Here is a 17,599-nt window from a genome sequence, read left to right as displayed (position 1 = left end):
ACTATTACTTACGACGCGACGCGGTGGGCTATTGTAAAAATTTGAGTTACTGATAACTTCGGCTGGTTTCGTTTGCTTTTTTTATAGAGCACTACTTTTGTTGGTTGTTCCAATTGGACAGTGTGTGTGTGTGTGTGACTAGTTTTGATTCAATTTGTTATTTTTTGTTTTAATTTTAATATTCGTGAGAGTTCTATCATTTTCTTATGAGCATATACTTTTGCTTGTTTTTCTTGTTTTTTCTTCTTTTCGCAATTTAAAGGTACAATTTTTCAATGAGTAGATTACTAACGCTAGTCGACAGCTTTTTCTTGGAGTATTTGCCGGTTTCTTTTGATTATACATCATTTAACATCGTCTATAGGGTGAGTCCCGGTGTGTTCCACCTGCACACAGGATAAACATTAATAGATCCAGTTGACAGTCATGGAACGAGTACAGCTATAGTAGTAATATGAGTATAGAGGAATTTTAGTTTTTCCTTTTTTGTTTCTGCAGACTAGGAATAGTGGAAAAGAGATAGTCTGTTTAAAAGCGATAGTTGAGCGGTATGTTTTTGTGTTCACTTCAGAAGGAAACGGGTTTTAACAAATCGGCGGGTGCCCTGCAGCCCTTCTCCTAATCACATCGATATGGGTTTTAGCTTTGGATCTGGATCGAGATCGGATTACATGTAAGCCGGCTTCATTTTGTACGCTCGTTTCCAAATTTCGCACAAACATACGGTACTGTGGAACCGGTAGAATATGGCCAACGGCATGGAGACGTGTGTAATGATGGTCCACGCCCAGAGGCCGTAGAAATGCAACTGTATCGGATGCGATTCTGCCCGGGACTTCTCCAATGTATTGATAGCCCACATGGCGAGGTTGCTGACCAGCAGGAAAGTAACGATTTCCCGACCGGGCTTTTTTCGAATGTGTTCCTGCGTGGCTGCCGACCGTCGACTTGCGTCGAGAATGAACATCGTCTGGCAGGCGGTTTCGACTAGTGAAGCGAGGGCAGTAATCAGCACCAGAACCGTGTCCCGTCGCATCATGAACTGCCCCCCGATTACGGTGAAGGTGCTGTACAAAAACGAACCAGTCTGGCCTCCGACCAGCAGGATGTCGTCCAGACTGAAGCTCCGGAATGCATCGTACTGCATGTGCCGCACCTGGATCATCCCGATCAAAGTCGCGGCCGTTGTCGTCCCGTACAGTGTCAACTCGCAGATGTTCACCTCGGTTACGGCTAGACTTACGAACTCCGGCCTTGAGATCAGCACGAAAAACAGTATCAACGAAATGATTGTCAGCACCAGAATCAGGATGCCGATGAACAGCCCCTTGTGAGCTCCCGCACAATCGACCGAGTAGTGATGCGGTGATCGTTTCATCGGTTGAAGACTTTCCTGGCGTTGAATCGGATCGACCTGCGGTCGACTGATGCTACGCCACATTACGTACAGGATGGCAGCACAAATCAGCGAGTACTCTATCGTGCACGGAAACAGAAACGGGGAAGCATCCTGAACCAACGTTCCGATAATATTGGACCGTCGACACTCGAAGATGTTGTGCGGCCCCTTCAAACCGCGGGCGACTCGAAAATGTGCGACCGTCTCCACCGGATGCGGTATCAGCTTATTGCCTAAAATCCATAAAAATTCTCATTGATTTTCCAATGCACTTATGTAAAGTATTGTTTTTTCACAAACCTAGTCGATGCGATATCCGCAGGGTTCGATTCTCCGGATTGTAGAAGGTCAGAATCTCGTGCTTCGTTTCCTGAATCAGTACCGAGAACCAAACCGACAGGTTGGTGCCGATCATATGCATCAGCCCGAAACGGGCTAAAATCTTGTGTCGATAAACCTTGATTTGCTGAGAAAAGAAAATGAAATTAGAATCGATTTAAAAATTTGATTTCCAGTCTAATCCCTACCTCGTTGTTCAGAAAAATGAAATACATCTGTATGAAGATGAATGCCATCCGGGTGGCCGGAGTTAGTGCCAACAGAACATTATGGCACTTGGTGTCCCGTTCCAGTTCGAAGTACTGACCGAATTCCAGTCCCGAGTAGATCATGCTTCCGATGCCGAATGCTGAAACCGTACAAAATTTTGTATTTCACAGACGTTCAAAACAGAATTGGAGACTGCCTCTTACCAACGGCCCCCATCCGTAGATAGAAACTGCCAAAGTGCTGAATGCGGGAAGCCGAAATCGCCGATGCCAGCGACATCCGTCGCATCGGGATCATCACCTTCGGCTCGGAGCTGGTGGCCGTTTCCGCCTCGCTGTCCGAGCGTTCTCCACTGTCAGTGGAGGTACTACTTCGGCGGGCGATCTTCTTTCCCGGTTTAGCTGGAATTATGAGAATATTCTAGATAGTTATAAAATCTTGACGAAGAAATCAAACTAAAAACTTACTTTTCACCGGTGAAACTACTGGAGTTTTCGGTCTACCCCACATTAAGGTCGTGTACATGAAGAATAGGAATATCATGCTACCTATGTAGAGGTATAGATAGAAGCCCTGAAATGGAGAATAAAATTGAGAATTATTAAACAATTTAATTTTTAACCGAAGTTCAGCCATGAGCAACACAATTTTGGTACTTCTAGTAGCAGCAACTTATTTATAACTGGAATTAATCATATAATCAGTGGCCACAACAACTTTATAACAACTGTGTTAGCAGGGGTGTTGTGGGGATGTATATTTTCTTTCTAGATTAGTTTATTTTATGTGTAAAATCTTTCAAATCTTTTCAGAATTACTTTGAGGGTGTTTAATAGCAGGCATTTGTTTGTTCAGAAAAACTTATTTCAAATAACTTTGTTGAAGACTCTATCTCTCTAACCTCCAAGATTTGACCTTTCTTTATTGACAGCCTTCACAGCCGATTATTACAAGACAGTTACGGGACTACTTTTCTTAGCACATTCACTGATGGAGCTGTAGCTGGATCTACAGGTAGTCTCTTGCTGCTTTCAAGAAAAAGAATCAAACTCGTGTTTTTTTAGTCTTTGGCCTTGAAATGCGGTCAGGGATTTTTTTTTGAAACGGTGGTTCTACAATTGATGGAGGGACGGTAGAGGAAAGTAATGAAATTTTTTTTGGTGTTGAGGGGAAAGAGCGGGAAGGTGGGTGGGGAGTTATTGGTAGCTACGCATAACAAGTAGTCGTTATGACTCCTACCTGCATGGGTCTAACCAAGCTATAGTTTAAGATTATAACCGGATTTGAACCCGCAACACCCGCGTGACAAAAACTGGACAAACGGAACAGAAAAAAAGGAAATATGCGAGAAATAAAAAGAAAAAAATAGACGAAAAAGAAAAAAAAACGGAAGAGAAAAAGAGGGAAAATGTGACAAAAACAAAGGCATTTTACAGCAGAAAACAAAAAACAGAAGAGTGAAGTAAAAAATGAGAAAAAAGAAGGAAAAAGCAAAAGCAAAACGTGGAAAGGGAAAGAAAATGAGGACAGAAAAAGATATAAAACAGGACAAAAAAGGAGACCAAATGGTGTATATATAAGGAGAAAATATGGGAATAGGAAAATGGAGAAACGAGAACAGAAAAAGAGGAAAAAAGAGACAGGAATAGAAAAAAATGGAGAGAAAAAGTGGAAAGAAAACCTGAGCGTTACAGAAAAAGATGACAAGCAGCACATAATAAGAGGAAGAATGGAAAAGAAAAACGAGCTTTAAAAGGAGTTAAAAAGCGCAAACAAACAAAAGCCAGGACCGAAGTAGTCGAAACGGGACAGAATGACAAAAAAAACGAGACAGAAAAAGAGAAAATCAGGCCTGAAATTGAAGAAAAGAGACAAAAAACTAAAAATGAGGAAAATCGCAGGAAAAGGGCAAAAGAACGGGAATGAAATGAAGAGAAAAAGGAAAAACGGGAGAGAAACGAGGCAAACGCGACATGAAAGGGAGTACGTAAGAGAAAACAAAAGCGAATATAAGAACAGCGAAAAAGAGAAATGAAAACCGGTGAAGAAATTAATTTTATGTCACAGGAAGCAACTAAAATGATTGGGCTAAAAATTGAGATTAACTAATTGAATATATTTATTTTGTTAAAACTTGTTGCAAATGCAAAATTCCGATGGGGCGTTGATTTTATCAATCTATCATACCAATATGCACGATAAATTTTTATGCGCATATGCTGCAAAACTACGGAAACTGCTGAAAATTTATTATTATTCTACTATCGCATATTTAATTATGGTCGCTATAAACTAAATCGATCAGGATGATCTTACAATAAAACTTTAACTTTTCTGCTCACGGATACATATTTTCAAGCTACAAAGCTGGCTGAAGACTGATTTAGCTTTTTGCTAGCAAACGTTAAAGTGCGTTTAGGGATTTTTTTTGGAAACATGTGGAATGCTATATCTGAAATGGGAACAAGATGAAAAACTGGTTGTCAAGCAGCGAAAAACAAAATCAGATTTATTGCTGTGCTGCTTTCAGCAGGGCGTGATAAGCCTACTTGAGCTTATCGGCTGATTCTTGAAGAGGTTATAAAAATCTTCTGAAGATTCGGTTACTTGGTCTGAAGACAGCTTTATAGCTATCATCAGAAAGTTCTAGTGTAGTTCATAGTTTTATTAGCGGTTTTATGAGATTGGTCATAAAAACTACTAGAGAAACGTAATGAAACTTAAATTACTGTATGGATGATCTACCGGGGTGAAGGTGGTTCCCTACTAAATTGAATATTGCCGACCAAGCAGTCAAGTGGAACAGTGGACCGCAGTTTTCGTTTCCCTGGTAAGAATTTTCGGGAAGACGTCGTCCGACACAAATTTGTTCGAATAATTCTTACAGGGCGGAAAGCATAAAAATCTACAGCTAAGGGTCCTCACACAGGCAGAAGAGCTTCTATAGAAGATCGCGCAAAAGAAGGCGTTCCCAGAAGTATCCATATTCACTAAATCGCACGGAATATCAAAAAAAAACGTTCACAAATCCAGTTCTATCTACAAGACATCGCTGTTCATGGACGATCGAGGGATCCTGAGAATTCCCAGTACAACATGTGCCGCAAATCTAGTACAGAACATACTAATATTTATCGATGTAGAATGATTACCATGGCTTTCGTCGCGAAAGTCGCTAAGAACTACCTCTGGTATCGCATAGCAAAAGCTGCACAATAGCACATGGCCTCGCTGTCAACGATGCGTCTTGCTTCCTTCACCCATATTGTACTCCACTGTCTCGGGCGGTCTATTCTAGGATCCGTAGAAATCTCGCCAAACAGACAGTCGCCTTATATACCAGCCTTATTAATAGATTGATACATGTAGGTGTAGTTGGGGCACACTTCAGACGTAATGATAACCACCGCCATTTTGTATCCAACCGTAGTCCTACACCGGGGAATTCTACAAGCGCTAGGTTGCGTGCTATCAAGATGCAAATTGGGAGTTGAGACCTCAAGGAAAAAATCGACCGGAGATGTCTAGCCTTAGCATGGATATTCACGAGCGCGGAGATCAGTTGAAAATTTATTCCGCTTGCTGTGCCCACATGGGTGGCGCATGGGAGCAATTCGTTCGATCAGTCAAAGTAGCTGACCGCTGTCAAGCCGGATAAAAGACCAAGACCAAGCACGGAAAGAAATCCGACCCTGATACCATGAATAAAATCACGAAATCATAAAGTTTGAATTGCCGTAAAATCATGACTAAACTTCCATATCAGGTCTGCGTTGCACCGCAAGAAGTTCGTGTTTTCATGACAATTATTCATGGTGTACTTTCATAAAACATAAGCTAGAATCCGGAAATCAAGAGTCATTTTGCCCGTTTTGGAGAGTGGATTTCTATCCGTGTGGAGACTGTCATTCTTGAAGCATGTGCGATGATCAACTTCACCTTTATACCACATGAGTCGGGTGATAAAAAGGCACTGACGGTAAATCATTTCTTGCAATTGTTCGGAGGTTATGACCCTTACTACAGTAAGTTGGCGTATTCGATCTGTGACGAATTGTGGCCACAATATGTGAATCCGTAGGTGTAAATGTTTCTAGCTATCAAATTAGGTGTTTTGGATCTCGCTGACTGTGGTAAACCTGGTCCGACAGCATCCTGATATCCAGAAGGATCCTGACCATGATTTACCGATAGAAACATATGGGAGATGGATACCCCGTTCTGGAGACAATGTCCGAAAGCAACACTTTATCAGTGTCATCGTTGACTACTTCAACTCGCTCACCGTCAATGCAAGCTTATTATAAATATACTTTAACCTATTATGACCTAGCGAATGAAATTTAAGGTGAAAGTCGTCAGAGTCCAGTTAAATTTTTTACTGATTTCAATACTTTCACGTCCTGCTGCCTGCTGATTTTCCCTTATTTTCAAGAATATTAGCAAAACCTAATACTTTCCGATGACAATTAGGGAACGGGTGGGCACCATGAGATTCGCCGGAAAATTTTGTAAAAAATCAGTTATATTTTGTCAGTTGACAGGCCGTTTCTGAAATTCATTCGTTTTTAGGCTAGTTTTTCCCGTAGTGCAATGAAATGTTAATGAAGCCATTTTCAAGTTTCGAAATTGCTTCGCAGTTTCGAATAATCACGGGAGTGAAATACCACATTAGTCGACATAACAATGCATTATATTGCTCAAATAACTAACACACTTAAATATTGAAACTATAAAAATTTGTACGAAATTGTATATTATTATTATTATTTAAATGTATATAGTATCCCGAACATCAAAATTTATTATGTTGATTCTATGTTGAATATGCATCTTTTTCATTAAAATACATTATTTAGTCATGAACATGTCCGGAAGCTTCAGGTAGACGTGTTAAACATACTATCACTAACAATTCAGATATAATTATGTGTGCCCCAGATATTCAAAACGCCATATCTCCCAAACTACCAATATTGTTTTTTCTAGTTAAGTGATTCATATGTAGAATTTTCTGGCGAACATTTTGAGCATATTTATTTAAGGGTATGAAATGGGGAAGGCAAATGAGGAAGCGTCTAACATAGCTCCAGCCATCCCAAGTCCCTACCTAGCGCCTCTACAGTCCACATGGCCTCACCCGGTAATACTCTATTGAGTAGCCAAGCTAAGAGGTGCGATGTTGGGTGGTTCCCGGCTACCTGATCTCAAAACTGCGAGTTTGGGCTGAGCCACAGGACCTTGTTAGGAGGTAAGCTTAATATAAGTTATTTTAATTTTTTGTTTCCTAATGTACAGTGAAAACTCTGGCCAAAAAAAGTTTAAATAATGCTCATGGATATTAGAAGAAAAAATTAAATTAATAATGGAATCACTTATGGAAACTCAAATGATGCAACTCTATTCCATTCGAAGGACTGCTGGTGAGATTGTTCTATTTTTGACCATATATCTTCATATATTGTATATTCATATAACACATATTTTACTACATTGTCATATACCATCATTACAGTAATGGGGAAGGAGCATCAGGGTATCGAATGAATCGAAGACTGGATGAGGGGTGTGGTAACCAGCCCAAGTCATATAGGTCGGAGAGGATTTTGACGCGCCTTCTAGCACACAAATCATCACGCAAGATAAGTTTGCACGGCCGACCGAGTCTGCCTTGACAATCGAGTGGTCGTGGATTCGAATCTTAGTAGAATCAGGCCATTCGATATTAGGTGACTTTAGCATGGGTTTATCCTCAGGCCCCTCCACATCCTTCTTACTAAACTCTGCATTTACTATCGACGAAGCCTCTTGTCAGGGCAAGTTATAAGAGTGGTACTTGCTTGAGCTGCGAATGAAACCTCTTGTTCAAGGGCAAATTATAACTTGTTCCGCTTCCTGGTTCTAGGAACGAGATTGGTACTGTAAAAGTAGTAAGGAACACATACATACATACATACACACCCTTACTCTGTGCTTAACTCTGCTTTACCGACCATGAAGCCTTTAGCCGGGGCTGCTTGTAAGAATGATACTTGCTCGAGGTGCGAATGAAACCTCTTATCGAAGGACGAATTATAACCAGTCTCCGCACTTCCTGGCTCTAGAGCTAGGTTGGTTGAAAATTAGTGAGAAGCGTAGATGGAAAAAAGCGGTGAAACACGGATAATAAGCAGTTTGCTCACTCTATAGCGATACTGCAATAATAACGAAGTGCGGAATAACACCTGGATAAGATCACAATAGATCAAAATGCTGGTCGTAGAGATAACATCCACAAAAAAAACCGGAAGTCTATGCTGGAAGGAGTGTCTTATATTCCCATGGAATCATATAAGCGACATTGGTTATAGATACACCCAACCCCTTTGGGCATTCACGAACAGTATTGACATGAAAGTTACTGGGTAGATAAATTCAATTCTGCAGTAATTCTACTTGTATACAATGGGAAACTTTTGGGGTGATGGTGGCTACTCCCCTACATGCATACATATCATGCACCTTCCAGCATTGGACAAAAGGTAGGAGTCAAAATGACTACTTGTCAAGCATAACTACCAATACCCCCCCCCCCCCCCCTTTCCTTTCCGCTCTTCCCCCTCCTCCTTCACCAAAAAAAAAAAATTTCCATTTCTTTCCCCTACAATCCCTTCATCAATTGTAGAACCATCGTTTCAAAAAAAATACATACATAAGGCTTGTCCGCGACAAAATTTGGACACCCCTAAACACACACAGCTTCGGAAATACATTAACAATGAGTGAAATATTTTGCAAAGTGGTAGACGTATGTCTGTTCTTTCTGAAAATATAACACTTGTGTATATTACAAGCGCTCAGCGTAAAATAACGTCGAAAAAAGAGCAGGTGCGAAAAGCAATTGTGTGCGGTCGCAATAAAAATCCAGATCTCTCGTTAAGAAAACTTGCCAAAAAGCTTGGATTTCCTCCAAGCACTGTTCACTGTGTTTTAAAATCGTTCGATACTCGCTTGACAATAGCTAGGAAGAAGGGAAGTGGAACGAAAACGGATCTGAGAAACCACCACAAGGATGCGAAGGTAAAACAAATATTACGGAGGAGACCAGATCTTTCTGTACGTACCATTGCTCGTAAAATGAAAATGTCGCCAACATTCGTGCACACTTCTAAGCAACGACAAGGCATGAAGTCTTTCAAGGTGAGGACTGTGCCAAACCGCAATGATAAGCAAAATACGACGGCCAAAACACGCGCTCGTAAGCTTTATCGCGAATATTTAACGAAGTTTCCATGCGTTATGATGGACGATGAAACGTATGTCCTACAAGACTTTAAACAGCTTCCTGGTATGTCTTTTTACACTGCCATGAAACGGAATGGCGTTGCAGAGCATTTTAGGACAAAGAAGAAAGCCAAGTTCTCCCAAAAATATTTAGTATGGCAGGCCATATGCAGCTGTGGTCGAGCAAGCAAAAGTTACATCACTACGGGAACGGTTAACAAGGAAATATATCGTGAAGAATGCCTGCAGAAACGATTGTTACCGTTCCTACACAGCCATGATGTACCCTCGCTGTTTTGGCCTTATTTGGCATCCTGTCACTACGCCAAAGATGTTTTGGAATGGCATGATGTTAATGGAGTCCATATTGTACCGAAGGAGGCGAATCCACCTAACTGTCCAGAGTTACGTCCCATCGAGCGGTATTGGGCTTTGGTGAAGAGAGAGCTGTCCCAGCACAAACAACAAGCAACAACTATAGATAAATTTCGAAAATCTTGGACAAACGCACCTAAATTGGTTGCCAACAAGTCTGCACTGACCCTCTTAGCAAAGTTAACCCTCAGAATTTTATTTTACAAATAAGATAAAAACGCAATCATTCGATTGCGCGGCTAAAAATCCATAGAAAAAGTATATTGGCATGTCTTCACTCTTTCAAACTGTTTCAGAGATATTTGAACTCGAAAAATGACGTTTTTTTGAAAATCTGTAAAAAGGAAGCAGTGTCACTGCTAGGGGGATAGATCAATCGGCATGAAACTTTGGGAAGTTGGTTGTGGGGTTGGAATGAACAAGTATGCCAACTTTGGTTGAAATCGCTGATGGTCGGGTCCAATTTTTCCGATTTTTGTGTACCGTTATCCGGGGCGAGATTGTGCCAAAAAAGCACATGTTTTTGTTCTTTAGCTCAGTATACACACAATTTAGGAACTAAGTTGATCTAAAACCTGTCAATATATACTAAATTGTTCAATTAACAACTACCGTAGAGATGGTTTAGTTACAACGAAACCTAATTTTACTGGAAGTGCATGAACTTTGGCACAATCTCACCCCTTCTAGGGGGTGACATTGTGCCAAAAACATAAAGTTAAGGTAAATACCTAAACAGTGAACATTACAGTATGAAGTAGTTCACATGGGGCCGTCCATGAACTAAGCGGACTATTAGGGACAGGGGGTCGGCCAAAAACAACGCATCATACAAAAAATGTGAAAGAAAATAACCCGGGGAGGTCTGAAATAAGTAAAAATGAGTTCGTAGTCAATGGACAGCCTTTATATAGCCAGTAGCGTTTCTAGGGTTAACAAGGGGGAGATATATGGAGGGTGTGTATCCTAAGGGGGCATACCTATTTGATCATTTAACAAAAGTAATCATTACTTCATTCGAGAACCCGCGGTCGCAGAACATGTGGCCCATACCACCCTCCTCCCCCCTCCTTAAAACTAGCAGTTTATACACGGTATAATATATTCGTCTTATTTTAGAGTGTTTATTCAAAGTATCTGAAATTTCTAGAGAAAAAGTAAAAATTAGTTTAAATTATTTAGCAGACCATGATGCTGTTTGCTCCAAAATGGATGATGCAATCTAATCTGTCAAAATATTGTGCTCAATAGTAAAGAATGTGAGTGTACTGGTGTATATATTGACGTATTTTTGTTGTGTATGTGAAATCCACAAATTGGCTCAATCATTATGGATTGGCACAATCCCACCCCCGTGAAGCTCGAAAAGTACAAAGTTTCGAAAAATATTATTTTGAAACCCTGTTCAGGCTAAATAGTTTGCTAATATTATCTGTGTTCCATTATAAGTTATTTATAAATATGTTATGTTCATCATCATTTTGAATTTAGGTCACCAGTTTCTATAGATATAATAAATTTTCATAAATAAACATTTTTGGTTTTTGGCACAATCTCACCCCGGATGGCGGTACATCAAACTAATTGTACATATTGTAATGTCCCAGTGATCGTTTTAAGTTTGCAAGACACGACACTATTTAACTTTAGTATTTACCAACAATGTCGAGGAACAATTGGAATCACTTTCCAAGGTCACACGCTAGCCTAGCCTATTTACCCTGAGCAATTTTCAGGGTCACAATCAAAACGTATCCCGGTCGTTATCATTCATCATTGGGATGATTTAACGACGACTTTGTCATACACAATTTGATGGTATTCATTATCGTTACAGTATAAACAACACACTCCCTCTCACACTCGCACGCACTCAAACACACGCACTCACAACGATTGGCGGTGATGTTGATTTATCTGATTACCTCATAGAACGAAGGCGGAATGTAAGTGGAGATAACTTCGGCCATCGGGAAGGCAATTCCCATCACCACCAGCAGCTTCCCGTAGAGTGCGGACAGCGTCGTTGCCAGCGCTTCACCCCTACCGAAGGAAGGAAAGGAAAGGAAAGAAAGAAAGACAGAGAAAAAGAATCCGTCACTCAATATAGGTATAGGGTCAAATAGTAAACGTTTCGCAATTGGATTGGTCAGTGAGTGCGATTGCACTAATCGACTTACGGTTTAACCTCCCGTGGCTGCTGGTAATAGACCGGTTCCGGCAGTCGCGACGGCCGCCGGTTGCTGCTCAGGATCGGGTGCAGGTGGTGATGGTGCGAATGGTACAGCACGGCCAGGTGCTGGGTGGTGGTGGTGGTCGCCGTCATCGCCGAAGGACTTTGCTGCTGCTGCTGCTGTAGATGGTGGGCTCGAGCCGACGGCGACTGCAGAACGACCGCTGAGCTCCCCACAGGGGACGTCCCGGGCAGGATGACGACCGGATTGGCTTTGACGCTGAACGTCGGCGTCTGGATGCGCTGAAAGGCCGACGACGTGGACGAGGTTTCATGTTGCGTTTTGCTGGCGGTGTCTATCGAGGAACCGACGCGGGATTCGTCGGTCGGCGGGTGGAAGTCCAGCGGCAGCTGCGACTGGAATTCGGCAGCTTCCAGCTGCTCTTGCTGTTGCTGCTGGGCCTCGTCCGGAGTTGATGAACTGGCGGCAATCGGCGCTGCCGACGCCGCCGTTGCTAGATGCTGCGAGGATTGCGCTGGCGATGACTGATTGCTGAAGGTTTCCGGCGAAACTATCGCGTTCTGCGGCACCGACGGTGACGGCATCAGCGGTTGCACCGGAAGTTCCATGTCCCTGGAAAAAAGAAACGGAGAGCAATGTTAGTACGATTGAAATAGCACGCAATTAGCACACAGCTGAGCCCGACCCGTTGCAACACAGATGATTCGAAACGGTCCCGTTTTGGTGGAGTGATTTCAACATTTTCCCCCTTCGGGTGAATTGACCGAACTAACGGCAACAACGGTAGTCCACTCCAACGCGGTTATAGTTTCAAACTAACAAGAACGGAACGGCTGTCTATATCTGGTATAGACGTTGTACTGTTTTGTGAATTTCAACCAGCTTGGCTGGTGATTGCAACTAACTACTGGACAAGTTTGAGAAACTTGATCTAAACTAGTATTTTGTTTTAAACTCACTTTTATTTAAACCGAACCCAGTACTAACACCCTTCCAAGCGAACACTGGTCCTCGCTGAACCACGTCTAACCTGTGATTGTTTTATCACAATGGCCAACGTATGCATTAACAAGGCATGATTGCCGCCGAATCACGGTGCACATTTCGTGTACTGTCGGTAAATGCAAGGTTGTGATGCGATGACCGCTGGATGTTAGAATCCGGTTCGAACTGGTTATCCAAATGGCAGAAATTTGGTCATGACGAAATTATCCCAATTTGAAAATAAATTTACCCAATTCGCGTTGCGAAATTGAGGTAAACTATTGTGATTGTTATTGTTGAATTGCAATAACTGTCAGTTGCTGGACAACGCAGCGTCCACCCCAGAACAGTACTGACGGAGGCGCATGGTTTTTGAATTCAGATTGGTCCACACACCAATTTAACGGATGTTGCTATTTCTGCTTATGAATTAGCAATTATGTCGTAGAACATGGAACCACTTCAGATAATGAAAAGTCCTCAATCAATACTGCTTATAATATCATGTGGCAGACCGCGAAAAAGAGCAGTAATTTCATCCCATAAACACTGTATCAAACTCCAACCAACTCCTACATGTTTATTAATGAATTGCATCATACTCACCCCGCGTGAGCGGGGTATCCAGGTCCATTGAATGGAATGAAGTACTGCAATTCTGTATCTATTTTACGCAGACGAACCGAACCCCATCCATTTGCACCCGGCAACACAGGCAACGACTCGGAGTCTACCGACGACGACGGCGATGACGATGGGTAGTAGAATTGTTTAAATCACTTGACATAATTTATTCCGAGCACGCTATCACTTCAACGAGCCACCGTCAAGCGGATTTTAATGAGAAAATGGGAGCTCTTTTTCCGTGCCGTAATCATCTTCTGCTCGGCTGGAATTAAAACCGATATGAGCTAATCCGGACAAGCTCGCTGGCAACCAACGTCAACGGACGATGTCGTCGACGGGACAACAGCAAAAAGAGAAACGTTGAAAGATTTATGGCAATTTGATAGCTTGAACGCGAGAACTTTATGCTTAAATGTTTTGAACATTTGATCCAACGATGAAATAGGAAAAAGAAAGTCTAACACGAAAGATAACCCGAATCGAAATTTAATTACCCGCCCACCACCGCTTGTTCGGGCGCTCCGCGCCGTTAGGCAGACCAGAGCCTGTAAGCTCACCGAAAACTTTTCCCATTATCACTCAGCAACATTTCCGTGCTCTGTGCTATGCTGTGTTGCTGTGTTGCTCGGTGGATGACACGTACTTGAAAAAGCATTCAGGTGTTATTTTACACACCACGGCACGGAGAAACTCCCCGCGTTCGGTCGGTAAGACGTCTGCCGGCCGTTGTCATCAGCACATCACCGATTTCGGCAGACAGGGGCAGACAAGCGAACTGTGAACTGACAGTTTTTCCCATCTTCCTACTCTGCTGCTGATGGCTGAGCTCTGGTATACGAGCGACGTACGATAAACGAATTTTCCTAACGCTCCAGACGGGCTCCCTGGGCGCGCACTGCGCTGCGAGCGGGGTCTTGGCATGTCATGGGAGTTCGGAGGAATTAAAGCGAACGGAATTAGATTAGCCATGTGGCCACCATGAGCGGCAAGCAGCGAAGATGATCAATACTTTTTCTGCGCCTTTTCTGGCCGCCTGGGGTTTAACGGGAATTTTTTTGATTGATTTATTGAATGGAAAAGTTTAACGAACTTTTAGTCGAGGGTTGACACACAGAATGATTTTTCTTCATATTGCTTTTGACGATGATCAGTCAAAATTAATTTGGCCTTCCACCCGGAAATAACTTACGAGCTTTGGAATTATATTATGTTGACACATTTGTTTTGGAAAAATATTGGATGGGTATATTATAAGTGTGAATTAGTATAGGGCATCAAAGCTGTTGAACACAAATTATTAATTAACCGTTAATCAGCTTTAAGAAATCCTCACTATAATTTGCTTAAAACATTACCCGTTAAGATAAACTTTTCTAGTTCAGTAGAGGTGAATAGATTAGTGTCAATTAAATTGACTAGAATTTAACATAACCGACTTCCATAGCGATACTCATCTATTTCAAAATGATTTGTCTTTGACTTGAAAATAGGTAGTCATAGTAGCCTCAGCATTTGGAACAAAATCTTTTTGTCTCGTTCCTCTTTCAAGATTTGTGAATATGTAGAAAATGGATCAAATCATAAAAAAAACTGTGAGAAATCATGCCAATGAAGAAATCCCAAACTGAATCACACTAAGTTAGAACGGATTACCTACGAATGGCCGAAACACAAATGGCCGAATCACGAATGGCCGAAACACAAATGGCCGAAATAACGAATGGCATAATATATCAAATGGCCGAATCACGAGTGGCCGAATCACAAAAGGCCGAATCACTAATGGCCGAATCACAAATGGCCGAAATACGAATGGCCGAATGTCATATTCGACCGAAAATATTCATAGCCTTCAACCTGCGCAAACATTGGGTACATGCTATCCTTACTCGCTGCCGCTCGTTCGGACTTAACTAAGGGATAATCCCTAATAGACAGTAAACCTAGGAAAATGCATGCACCTAAATAGTAGTGGTTTCTGCGGGGGGGCTGCCCCCCCGCAGTGGCCGGCGCTTCCGACGGCGGGTCACCGGCGCACACTCGCGGCCTACGGCCGTCTCGCCCTGAATCATCTAGGAAACATTTGCTACTAACACGGTAAATACGTCTCGCACTTTATAATGAAGATGTATTTATAATCAAGAAATATGAAGTAAAAACCAGTATAAAAATTATCTTTCGTAGATATATGCTTATATTATAATTGTAATCTTATTCTTACTGTCATGGATTTTCATAAAGAAGTAAATGCAGTAAACTACAAGTTTATTACCCTATTACTAAAGCGGCCGAAATATTTCATTCAATATCTCGCCGTGTCCATCTTTGGTGACCGCACATAGCAAATCCAACAGTTGTGTCCATTGTTGTTGAACACGGTTTGCTTTCCGCACGGTAGTTGGTAGTTATCCTGTGAAAAATGAGTGCATCCGGCGATTCATCCGATGTTGCTGGTTTCAACAACGAAGAAAGAGCACCTGTCGTTAAAATTGTGTTGTCGCAGAGAGGAAACCCGATGCTTTCCATTGATGGGATACTATTCAATAAAAACAAGCAGAAGCGGAATGCTTGAAGCATTCTGCTTCTTATGCTTTTTTCATTTCACACAAAATATAATCAGTATACGCGGACTAAAACAACATTACTTGACCAACACAGACATATTCATGGCGGTAAAACGGCTGCGGGTTTGTTGATAAAGTACTATTTGATGTTTTTATAATGTTATAAAAATTCTAGGCTTTGTCTTTTCTGCCTCAAAATCGGATACAGGAGGCGTACGACGCGATGGAAGAAACGATGCCTGAAGAATTGGAGAATTTCCTTAGATATTTTCGGGATACTTACATAAGTGGGAGGAACGGGAACAACAGGTCATTGTTTCACCCCACTCTGTGGTCAAATTTTAAGCCTGTCATTGACAAGCTACCGCGGACCACAAACAGCTTGGAAGCATGGCACCAACGATGGACAACCATTGTTGGTTCCAATCACCTGTCAATGACCAGGATCATCACAGAGCTGCGGGAGGAGCAAAAGGCGATAGAGGGGAACATCCTTAAAATTCTTCAGGGGGATGTTCCGAATTCGCGCCGAGAAATAGACGAAACAATCTACTCGAAATGTGTTAATGCTCACAAAATGAGCAGCAAAAATGTTGTTGACGCAGTTGCGCTTTTATTAAGCGCTAAACAAAGGCGTTCGTAAAGCATGTTTTGTTTGTTTAATAGTAGTAGTTTCTTTTTTGTTTGATTAAAGTTATTTGTTAACTACTTAGCAATTCATGGTTTTTTATTGAGTAGTTATTTAGGCATCTCGAAAAATTTCGGCCTTTCGTGATTCGGCCATTCGTGATTCGGCCTTTCGTAATTCGGCCATTCGTGATTCGGCCTTTCGTGATTCGGCCTTTTGTGATTCGGCCTTCTGTGACTGTTACTGAAATTCGGCCATTTGGATTTCGGCCATTCGTTATTCGGCCATTTGTGTTTCGGCCATTCGGTACCAGCCCGTTAGAACACCAAAATGACGATGAACACCAAACCATTAACGAAATTAACCGCTAATTTTGAATACAGTTTGCACAAATTGATCTCAAACTAAGCTAGGATAAATCCGAGCTAGCGGTTATCTTTTGCGAAGACTTCACTGTAACATCTTCATCGCCAATCCTAGCAACCTGTTGTATACAGAAAAAAATTGACAGTGTTATCAGTTGATTTACAGCAGCCATTGCGAAAACAGTCTAGTAACTACTCTCGATAATTTGCTCGTATTGTCAGCTCCAGTCCGGAGCAAAGCATTTGGACATCGTAAGGCACTTTCGTTTTCGCTGAATACAGCCGATCCGGCATTTACAACATCCATTCTGTTTTGAAGAATGGGGGGGGGCATCGAACAGAAGTCTGGTTTCGGACACCCGATGTTGCTGTGCGGCCATAAAGTGCAGTCGGTGTAAAGTCGGCCATAAAGTGCCAAGAGGAGGACTGAAAGCAAGGTGACCTCATCGTCCCGCACCCTGGGTGAGAGGCCGGAGCAACCAACCAGGGGTGAAGCAAAATGGACATTTTTATGCGGGAACGTCAGTTCGAATCGGCCTTTTCTGAGCAGCAGGATATCATCCATTCTCTTTTGCTTACTGCAGCAAATAGCATTTAAAAAAGTGGTGTGTGGGGCATTTGTAGAATTAGTTAGTTGTTATCTGAAATAT

At 42.0% G+C, this 17,599-nt stretch overlaps 1 protein-coding gene across 1 annotated transcript in view; it reads right to left on the bottom strand.

The window, feature by feature from the left end:
• Positions 1–667: 667 nt before the first annotated feature.
• The window catches only part of LOC128745404 (proton channel OtopLc), a 38,412-nt gene continuing 21,480 nt past the window's right edge, over positions 668–17,599 (bottom strand). The window contains exons 2-9 of the mRNA XM_053842477.1: positions 11,997–12,393; positions 11,767–11,939; positions 11,512–11,629; positions 2,416–2,521; positions 2,152–2,349; positions 1,927–2,087; positions 1,700–1,865; positions 668–1,632 (exon numbers count right to left, since the gene is read on the bottom strand). Of these exons, the coding sequence (XP_053698452.1) occupies positions 668–1,632; positions 1,700–1,865; positions 1,927–2,087; positions 2,152–2,349; positions 2,416–2,521; positions 11,512–11,629; positions 11,767–11,939; positions 11,997–12,393 (2,284 nt within the window). The remainder of the gene's footprint in view (positions 1,633–1,699; positions 1,866–1,926; positions 2,088–2,151; positions 2,350–2,415; positions 2,522–11,511; positions 11,630–11,766; positions 11,940–11,996; positions 12,394–17,599) is intronic.

Source organism: Sabethes cyaneus, chromosome 1, assembly GCF_943734655.1.
Source record: "Sabethes cyaneus chromosome 1, idSabCyanKW18_F2, whole genome shotgun sequence".
Lineage (NCBI taxonomy): Eukaryota > Metazoa > Arthropoda > Insecta > Diptera > Culicidae > Sabethes > Sabethes cyaneus.
This window is presented reverse-complemented; position numbering and strand designations above follow the sequence as displayed.